Here is an 11,152-nt window from a genome sequence, read left to right as displayed (position 1 = left end):
CTGTGTGAGTGTGCAGAGAGAAAGCCGAGAGAGTGTGTGTGAAGGGTTGAACACATGTGTCTGTGCGTCAGTGTGCGTGCGTGACACTGTGCCGGTGTGAGTGTGCAGCCGAGAGAGTGTGTCTGTGTGTGAAGGGTTGAACACACGTGTGTCTGTGCGATGTGGCTGGAAGTGTACGTGTGCAGAGAGAAAGCCGAGAGAGTGTGTCTGTGTGTCTGAAGGGTTGAACACACATGTGTCTGTGCGTGTGTATGTGTACGTGTGTGCGACGGTGCGTGACACTGTGTGTGAGTGTGCAGTGAGACTGAGAAAGCCGAGAGAGTCTGTGTCTGTGTGTGAAGGGTTGAACACACATGTGTCTGTGCGTGTGTATGTGTGCGTGCGTGACACTGTGTGTGAGTGTGCAGAGAGAAAGCCGAGAGAGGATGTGTCTGTGTGTGAAGGGTTGAACACACTCATGTGTCTGTGCGTGTTTATGTGTGCGTGCGTGACACTGAGTGTGAGTGTGCAGAGAGAAAGCCGAGAGAATGTGTGTGTGTGTCTGTGTGTGACTGAGGGTTGAACACACATGCGTCTGTGCGATGTGGCTGGAAGTGTGCGTGTGTACGGTATATATGTAGGCTAGACAGTTGGGCGTGTGTGTTTTGTATTCGAGTCACTGAACGAGTGAATGAGTAAGTAAACGAATGAACTCAAAACCCAGCATAGTTTAGAGTGAAAGTGAACGAGTAATAGAGAGAGCTGATGTGTATTCTTCATGGGACAATGTTATAAAAATAAAATACAAGTATATTCGGTCATTTGAGAAATTGATTGGTACGCAGTCAAAGGGAAAACACTCATGTCCTCCTTTCTTCCATCCACGAAGAGTTGTCTCCACTGGAAGAAAACTCTGGCTCACCGGTATTTTCAATGCCATGGCAATCTATTGCACATCAATCGACAAAAGCTCAATGAGAAGCAGGATATTAACACTCACGAAAAGTTCTTTCAAGACAGACCCAGTGAGGTTTTTTTTACACAAATAACCATTTAGACCAAAACAACTTTTTTTTTTACAAGCCGCGAAACACAACCGACTGAAACATGCCGCTGCGCGTACCACAAACCCACCGTTCCATCATAAAAATGTCGCACACAAGTGATATACTGTGGATTGTTATGTATTTGCACTTATACGATGCCGACAGCAGCATGTGGGTTATGCATGGTTACGGTGAGAAGTCTGCTACTGACTTTACAGTTTTCCAGATGGCTGATGTGCGCATGATTATATAGGGCCTACCAGGCCTCTTGGGCGTGAGAAGATGAAGTGGACCCCGGTTTCACTACGTGTAAACTTTTATGACATGTGGTATCTTTAACTTAAAGTTACCTTCACTCAGAGAACATGATTAAATTACTTCTACGCCCACAATTACCCGGCAAATGTACCTTTTTTCTCAAGGAGAGACCACACATACCCCTTTCAGGTGCTAAACTGATTTTAACAGCAGCTGGGGGTCCCATCACATAGATATAGAATAGTCTACATCTCTGTGGGTCCCACAGACCCCATCCTCTGTACCATTGCCTCATTTTGAAAGGCCCTCCCTGACATACACTAGGTCCAAACCTGTAACCTTCACTCAAATAACATGATTAAATTGCCATCTAAGCTCACAATACTTAAATCAAGTTAATCTCTCTAAAAAAAAATACTGGAAGGACATACACACGCCGGCGATCCAAATATTCTTAGTACGCTCCCCCTAACTTCCTGTTTGTGGGAACGACGCGAGGCAAAGGTGAGTCTCATACTGAAAAGCATAACAAAAAGGATACTTTTCTTCAATTGTGTCACTTGATTTTGTTAGCGCTGCTTGCTAATGTACTAAACTAAGTACATACTTTCAGATGTCTACTTTGGATGGCATTTCGAAGAGCACTTACACGATTTGTGCTGTAACAAGTATTTGTTCAGTCTATTTTTACCTTTCCACACGTTTAACTCAAGACAGCAGTCATTGTGCTTCGATTTGTTTATCCAGGGATATTCTTTAATCTAAAACACTTGCTTTGAACCACCAATGATCATTTCAAAGCTTTCCATCTTTCTATATTTGGACGATTAATTACGACGCTCGGAATTTTATTGATACACTCCCCCGACCACCTTTGATACGCTCCGTCTATAAATGATTTCTTTTCTTAGTACGGTCCACCGACAGTTTATCTTTGCTTTGCGTACAGTTATCGGCTTGGTTGACTCCCTAAGAGAAGGGTATTTCGTGTCGAACTTCAACATAAATTTGTTTGTTTGTTTGTTTGTTTGTTTATTTGTTGCTTAACGTCCAGCCGACTACGCAGAGCCATATCAGGACGAGGAAGGGGGGGGGAGGGGGTGAAGGGGCCACTTGTCAAGCGATTCCTGTTTACAAATGCACTAACCCATTACTTGTGTCCCAGCAGGCTTTAGTAAAACTAAATTAATACCTACTGGAAGATTACCAGTTTCCAGTATGTTAAAATAGGCTTAACCTATCTACTGCTGGACTTACATCAGAACACTAACAGATTAAACTATACATGAATCGCGAGACAAGCGGCAAGAGAAGAGATTTTTGGAAAAAATACAGGTGAATGAGCAAGAAGGCAGAAAAAAGAAAAGAATTCATGAAGAAAAAGAGAGCATGACAGGAAAGAGGAACCAAAAATCTACCTAACAGCAAACTAGAAAGCTCCTGCGGTTCCAAAAACAGGAGGGGCTTTTAATTTCATAACCGCAGTGCCCCACTGCGGGATTCAACATAAATACATATTTATATATAAGTAGAGGTTACACAACGAGTCACAGTCGATAGTAACAATATATAGGTCGAAGTTAGCGGATCATGAAAAATGCGAGCTTGCAGTTTTTAACTGAAGCTCGCGAATTTCATGATCCACAAACTTCGACCACTATTTTTACTATTTACTGACTGACTGAGACGAGGTGTGTAACCTCAGTTTACACACACACACACACACACACACACACACACACACACACACACACACACACACACACACACACACACACACACAAACACACAAACACACCACTGTTTAGCGTAGAGGGAGGAATCGAGACAAGGGTCGTGGTGTATGTGTGTGTGTCTGTGTGTGTGTCTGTGTGTGTGTGTAGAGCGATTCAGAGAAAACTACTGGACCGATCTTCATGAAACTTGACATGAGAGATCCTGAGTATGGTACCTCCAGAATTTTTTGAATTTTTTTGATAAATGTCTTTGATGACGTAATATCCGGCTTTTCGTGAAAGTTGAGGCGGCACTGTCACGCTCTCATTTTTCAACCAAATTGGTTGAAATTTTGGTCAAGTAATCTTCGACGAAGCCCGGACTTTAGTATTGCATTTCAGCTTGGAAGCTTACAAATTAATTAATGAGTTTGCTCATTAAATGTTTCATTAAAATCGATTTTTTGCAAACAGATTTAAAATTGATTGCATCGTATTCTTCATCACATTCTGAATCTAAACATATATACATATGTCATGTTTACTCTTAAAATGTGATCACAATTAACGAAAATAGATTAATTAGTCTTACGAATAAAATTTAAGAAATCGATCCAAAAATGATTTCATCTTATTCTTTATCATTTCCTGATTCCAAAAACATATAGATATGATAGGTTGTATTCAAAACAAGCTCAGAAAGTTAACAAGAATACAGAAAAGCGCGCTTTCCTGCTTTGCACAATACGCTACCGCGCTAATCTGGCGTGTCAATATCACTACGTTTTGCACGTGGAAGGTGAGCGATTTACTTCACGCGGGGATTGACGAAGCTGTACTGTCTTGGTGAAAAAATACAGTGCGTTCAGTTTCATTCCGTGAGTTCGACATCTTGACTTAATGTAGTAATTTCGCCTTACGCGACTTGTTTTTATATCAAATTGATTGAAATTTTGGTCACACAATCTTCGACGAAGCCCAGGTTATGGGATTGCATTTCAGCTTGAAAGCTTGCTTAATAATTAATTAATGAGTTCCTTCATTAAAAATCGCAAAATTCTAATAACAATTAATGTTAGTAATCGATCCAAACATGGTTTCATCTTATTCTATATTATTTCCTGATTCAAAAAATATATAGATATATTATATTTGAATTAAAAACATGCTCAGAAAGTTTAAAAGAATACAGAAAAGCGCGCTTATCTGCTAAGCGCAAACGCTACTGCGCTGTACTGGCTTGTCAAGTTCACTGCGTTTTCCACGTTAGCACTGTCAGCGATTTCCTTGCCGCGGGGATTTACGAAGCTGTATCGTCTTGGTGAAAAAATGCAGTGCGTTCAAGTTTCATTCTTTGAGTTCGACAGATTGACTAAATGTAGTAATTTCGCCTTACGCGACTTGCATCTAGATCATTCTCTCTCTGTTTGTCTTTTATGTAATTTAGTGTAATCCCGTGTCGGTAGTTGTCTCTGTGTGTGGTTGTATGTTTATGTATTCCCGTGTGTATGTATGTGTGTAGTGTGCGCGTGCGTGTTTGTATTTGTGTGTCAGCATCTCTCTTAACTCTGTGACTGTGTTCTGTTTGCAGCAATATACAGTCAGGCATTTGCATGTAATTGCCGAGCTACATGGCGCTCAAGTTGTTTCACGAAATGTAAATCCCACAGATGTTGCTATTCCTGAGAAATCTCTGCTTTGTTTTTGTAGCCTGGCTGCGATTTGCATCACTGAGAAAGCAAGTTGATGAATTCCCCACTTAAAGCTATCAGCGTACTTTGTGCAGGCACGACAACAATGCGTGATAGTAATCATTTAAATATACCCTGTCCGCCTGCAGAAATATTTCAATTCGCTTTAACTCTTAATGACGCTCATTGATAATATCGTGTCTTGTAGAAAAAAAACTCGCGGTTTTGGAGTGTGTTTTAATTTCAGCCCTTCCTTTCGAGAGTACAACTCAGTAGGTGAATAGATTATGATATGACTGGACAGTTCTGCTCAGTCTTGGCTAAAAGTGTAACACCCCCCCCCCCCCTTTTAAGACTTCAAACAATCTGAGAAAATCAGGTCTTAAAAAGGAGGGAGTCTTAAAACGGGGGTAAATTTAGAGAGGCTATGAAAAGCTAGCACACCTAAGAAATAAAGGTCTTAAAAGGGACAGGAAGTCTTAAGTTAGGGGATCTTAATAGGGGGGTCCCAAGTATCATAATTATTCTCTGTACCTGCAAGTGTTAAAATCCAGGTACGTTCAAGAACTTATAACCACAACTATCATTGTTTTTGAACCGTCATGCCCGGTTTCGGAAGTATTTTAAAGAATTTGGATTGAAATTAGTCCACCTATAACATTAAAACAACTTTCGTAAGTACTTAGGCATAATAGGAGTAAGTCTGTTCACATTGTTGTTCGTACTCCATGCCCGGTTTCAGAACTGTTGTAAAGACAGAGTTTGTGTTGTAATTAGTCTACGTACACCGGTATATAACATTGCAACACATTTCGTCAGTAATTAGGCATAATACGAGTATGTCTTTTCTGATTGCTGTTTCAGTCGCACTCAACGGATGGACACAACCGCTTTAAACAGAACGGCCTTGTATTCGCAGAGTTCTTCAGTCAGCGTTTGTGTGCGTGAAATACACAGGCGAATGAAACTGGGTAGGATGAGGGGGGCGAACTCTCCTTTTGTCTACTCATACAACAGGTTCCACCTCCTCACCCCCACCCTCAATCCGGTGCCTGTCGGACTGTCGTGTGCACAAACTGTGCCAAGGATAACTTGTGTAGTTGTACGCGGATCGTTCCATTGACCCGTATAAACACTCGGCGCTTTTTGTTTCCCGTGAAACTGCCTCTGTCTCTGGTACTGGTTCAAGAATCACTTTCGCTTGCAGGTTGTCAGAAAAGTGAAGCTGATGATTCGTCCGTCTGGAACTACAACTGACCCGGAGGCTGAGATTTTCACGAAGTTTATTTCGCTACTGATTGATCTGACGTCATGCCAGGAAAGGTAGGCTGGAATTTCTCATGCTCTGTTAATTTGTTTTTGCAGAAGTTAGTGTCAACGTGTAACATTTCAAGTTAAAGGCATTCAAATTACATTGATTGATTGATTGATTGATTGATTGATTGGTTGGTTCCTGGGAGAGTGGGTGAGAGAAAAACTGCATCAGTGGTTCAATGCCCATAAATGTCTTTTGGTATTATTGTAGACAAAGAACTTGATTCACTGACAGAATTGTGCGTTGGACAAATAAACACGTTTTAGATTAGACAAAACTTTCATTCTTTGCAAAATCTGAAATTCAAACCAAAAATAAATAATTTACAAAAGTTCTAGTGTGTCTCTTGTCAGTTATTTGCAGTGTCATTTTCAACATAGATTTTAGGCCTTAATAATCATATCGTGCAGTTGAAGACACTTTTGAACACTGACTCTTTCAACTGTCCAGTGTAAACCATTAAAATTCAGATGAATTTATCTGCGTCGTATTTAAATGGATATGCAAGGCGCACTTACACGTACGCGCACGCCCACACACACAGACACACACACACACACGCGTTCAAGCGAACAAACATACACACACAGACGTACGCACGAACGCAAGCGCTCTGTTTTAGTAACAACCGCGCACGCACGCACGCACACACTCACACACACACACACACACACACACACACACACACACATACACCCACACACACTCACACACACACACACAAACACACATACACACACACACACTTAGAGCGACTCTGAAACGTAGAAAAAGAGCAGAGTTTGTTCGGTAGATCAGGGACGCCTATCAGCTATAAATAAAGTAATAAACAAGTCGCGTAAGGCGAAAATACAACATTTAGTCAAGTAGCTGTCGAACTCACAGAATGAAACTGAACGCAATGCCATTTTTCAGCAAGACCGTATACTCGTAGCATCGTCAGTCCACCGCTCATGGCAAAGGCAGTGAAATTGACAAGAAGAGCGGGGTAGTAGTTGCGCTAAGAAGGATTGCACGCTTTTCTGTACCTCTCTTTGTTTTAACTTTCTGAGCGTGTTTTTAATCCAAACATATCATATCTATATGTTTTTGGAATCAGGAACCGACAAGGAATAAGATGAAAGTGTTTTTAAATTGATTTCGACCATTTAATTTTGATAATAATTTTTATATATTTAATTTTCAGAGCTTGTTTTTAATCCAAATATAACATATTTATATGTTTTTGGAATCAGAAATTGATGGAGAATAAGATGAACGTAAATTTGGATCGTTTTATAAATTTTTATTTTTTTTTACAATTTTCAGATTTTTAATGACCAAAGTCATTAATTAATTTTTAAGCCACCAAGCTGAAATGCAAAACCGAAGTCCGGGCTTCGTCGAAGATTACTTGACCAAAATTTCAACCAATTTGGTTGAAAAATGAGAGCGTGACAGTGCCGCCTCAACTTTCACGAAAAGCCGGATATGACGTCATCAAAGACATTTATAAAAAAAAATGAAAAAAAGTATGGGGATTTCATACCCAGGAACTCTCATGTCAAATTTCATAAAGATCGGTCCAGTAGTTTAGTCTGAATCGCTCTACACACACACACACACACAGACAGACACACACACACACACACATACACCACACACACACACTCACGCACGCACGCACATACACCACGACCCTCGTCTCGATTCCCCCTCTACGTTAAAACATTTAGTCAAAACTTGACTAAATGTAAAAACGCTGGCGCTGGACCCGAGTACTCTTCAGACTGGCTCGCTCCCCCAGTATGAAAGTTTTTGTCTTGTGCACGTGGATTTAAAAAAAAATTATTTATTTTACACAATTAAAAAAAATATTAGAGTAAAATAAAACATTAAAACGTTCATAATAAACAATAGTAAACAAGAATTAAAATTTTTTTTTTTTAAAATAGACCGCCCATGCCAGGAATCGAACCCGGATCCCTTTGGCCACCAAGCCACCACCTTGAATCACTGACACAGTGTCCCTGTCGCTCTCTCTCGTGCTCTCTGTCTCTCTTTCAGTCTCACCGAGACCAAACCTGCACTGTACTTTCTTTGCCGAGACCAAATTAATCCCCACCCGCACGCGTTCGGCTGTTCTATCAGCTCAATGGCTGGCTGTCGCTCCGATTGAATTCGTCCAACCGTCAAGAACTTTTGTGTTTTTTGGGGCATTTAGGTCCCAGGTAACATTATGAAGTTTTAATACGATCAATCGGACCTATTATCAAGTTAGTGTATCAACTTTTGAACGAAGTGCGCCCAGTAGTTTCCCAGCATTAAGCTGTTAAGTCGAGACAGACAGACACACAGACAGACACACAATTAAAGTCTGCTGGACCCTAGTACTGCGTACTCGGGGATGACAAAAAACAATGTTTTGCCCATGCCGGAAAATCAGTATTCGCACAGCTGACTGAAAACAATTGCTTCGTATACAGCGCGGGAGACTCTCATGCACAATACGTAGATATTATATATGTATATATTATATCTCTGTGCCTGTGTGACAGTGAAACAGAAAAACATCTGTCACCAACAAGCCTGTGTTTTGACCAGATGTGCGACCCACTTAAGTTGTTTAAGTGTCTGCCGCACAATACCAGCCCCAAAGCACACAATCCGGACATGGATGAAAAAATGAAAGAGAAATACATGTACGTGGTTTTTAACTGTGAGGCCAAAAAAAAAAATAGGTCTGTTTACGGTAACCCGACCGACCCTATTTTTTTCGCGCGACCCTAGACTTTTTTTTGGCATGTGGGGGAGAAAGAAAAAAAAAAGAAAATCTTTTGTTTTTTTGGCAAAATAACGTAAAAATATGGTTTTTTGGAAAAATAAATAAATAAATAAAATAAAAATCCCGACCTACCGACCCTATTTTTTGGGCCTATGTTACCGTAAACAGACCTATTTTTTTTTTTGGCCTGATAGCAACATTGTAAATCAGTATAAGTGGTCCTAAGAATAGTTCTAAAGGGATTTTGATTTAAATCACACGAAGGAAGAAAACATTGGGATTCTAGAAACTTAACGAACAAAGTGCTCAGTAATTAAATGATCAGAAGAAAGCCGTCTACCTAGTGCAAGTATTCTAAAAGTAAAGACATTTCTTCTCAAAGGCGCATACGATAATTATTATGTGTTAAGCACCACCACCAAGCAGAAGCAGCAACACGGTGAATCAAAACAAAGCAACAAAATATAAACTAGTCAAGACCCAAACACATCTCAAAGCAACACTGCCTTTTGAAGAGCTGCAGAGTCCAGGAGAACAGATCAGAAAACATCTGAGGTAACAAAAATTACTTTAAATATTGCGAACTGTGCTATCTTCGGATAACTACATTTGCCACAGGCACAACTGGCAGCAGCTCAAAGAAAACGATTCAAAGAGACAGAAAAATGGGGATTTAATGCCGAGGAACGTACGTCTGTTTTGGTGGGAATGCTTTGCAGGTTGGAGGAAAGGTAAATGTCGGGCCATTTCAGCTACAGATTCGAAATTTTGTAGAATGGTCGTGGACGAACTGAAGTTCATGCACAACTTTGAAAATATTTTCTACACTCAAATGCCTGGAAAAATGAACCCCTTCATGTGGAGTTACACTTGCGCAATGCCGCGCAAAATTCATCAATGACATGAATGCATTCATCCATGAGAAAGCCCTGGTCCTGCCTGTAATTCCTGTATTTAAGTAACTGATTGTCTAATGTTCATTAAGGTACACTATCTCATTCGAATTACCCCAAAGGTAACAATCTTGAGGGCTTAAATCGGGTTAGTTTGGCTACCGGTCAATTTCAAACCTCGTTCTGTTGAGTCGATCCCCGAATTTGGCAACCTTTTTTGAAATAACACAAAAGTCAGACCATTACATCTATAACATTGTCACTTTGTGAAAGGGTCATGCATTGGCTGAAAATTATGTCCCCCAAATATGAAATGATTCGATCCACAAATGTAGAAGTTATTTTAATATTTTTGTGGGTTGAACTTTTTGGGGGTCACCCTGTACAATGCGACACAGCATAGCGTCACTTTATTTTCACTGCCGTTTTACTTATACATCTTCCTCCTCTCTTCGTCTACCTGTCTACTCCTTGGCTTAAACTAATCACTGAAGACAGACAGGATCACTCTATTATATCTAAAAAGCTTCTCTTGTTTTCTTCTTTGTAATTTCTTCCTGTGCTTCTCCTGTTGAGCTAATTAGGTTCCCTAGGACTGCTGCTGACACTCACATTTTTCTCTTTCAGAACAGGCCGCTCTAACAAATGTTATTGTGGACCAAGATAACCTCTGAGTTTACAGAAATGTTCATAATGTGTGTTACACGACATGTCTATAGGCGCCTGAATCTGATAGACGTGGGGAGAAGGAATCATACCCAAAACACATGTTTTAAACGTTAACTTATCGCAGGAAGATGTCGTAGCGTTCGTTGGTTGTCATGTTAGCTCTATCGCGTCACAATTCATTGCACGGCTTTGTGTCCGTTTAGATTGTATGTGCACGAAGAAACAAACTTGGCGCTGGATGGTTGTGTTTTATTTTTGTTTTTTTTAAATAGCCCCTAAAAAACAGTCTTGTGTTGAACAGCCGTGCGGTTTGAAATTCGCTACTTCCAACAAACATTCTACATGTACAATGGATATTTAATTTCCAGTTCAACACTGCAAAGGGAAGAAAGACAGCGCTGCTAGACTGTATTCTTTCAAATTCGATTCGCCCAAAGGAAAGAAAAAAACCCACTTGAATCCGATTGGATGGATGTGTCGCTAGCCCCTCAGCATTTTTTTCATTGGCTGTTCCACTGGTTTTTTCAGCATCTTTCTACTCACGATCGTGGCCAATGGGGTCACCAGGTGGAGTTTGTTTTGACGCTGATTGGCTACGCCGTTGGCCTTGGCAACGTATGGCGGTTTCCGTACCTTTGCTTCAAAAATGGCGGAGGTAAGACCACAGGCAGAAGGTATCGTCCACTGGACTACTACTATCACAGAAAGACTACAAGGTACGTCACTCACCTTCGAGTCTTCTGTGTTCTTGGAGTCGCTTCCTGGGGAAAAATATTGTTCAAGACGGTTTGCCTCTTCCTACAGTCTGTGTAAGGTCAAATA

At 40.6% G+C, this 11,152-nt stretch overlaps 1 protein-coding gene across 1 annotated transcript in view; it reads left to right on the top strand.

Annotated features, from left to right (window-relative positions):
- Window positions 1–5,830: 5,830 nt before the first annotated feature.
- The window catches only part of LOC138958214 (sodium- and chloride-dependent glycine transporter 1-like), a 33,439-nt gene continuing 28,117 nt past the window's right edge, over window positions 5,831–11,152 (top strand). The window contains exons 1-2 of the mRNA XM_070329311.1: window positions 5,831–6,012; window positions 10,859–10,985. Coding sequence (XP_070185412.1) covers window positions 6,001–6,012; window positions 10,859–10,985 — 139 coding nt within the window. The 5' untranslated portion in view covers window positions 5,831–6,000. The remainder of the gene's footprint in view (window positions 6,013–10,858; window positions 10,986–11,152) is intronic.

Source organism: Littorina saxatilis, linkage group LG2 (genome assembly GCF_037325665.1).
Source record: "Littorina saxatilis isolate snail1 linkage group LG2, US_GU_Lsax_2.0, whole genome shotgun sequence".
NCBI classification, from domain to species: domain Eukaryota; kingdom Metazoa; phylum Mollusca; class Gastropoda; order Littorinimorpha; family Littorinidae; genus Littorina; species Littorina saxatilis.
This window is presented reverse-complemented; position numbering and strand designations above follow the sequence as displayed.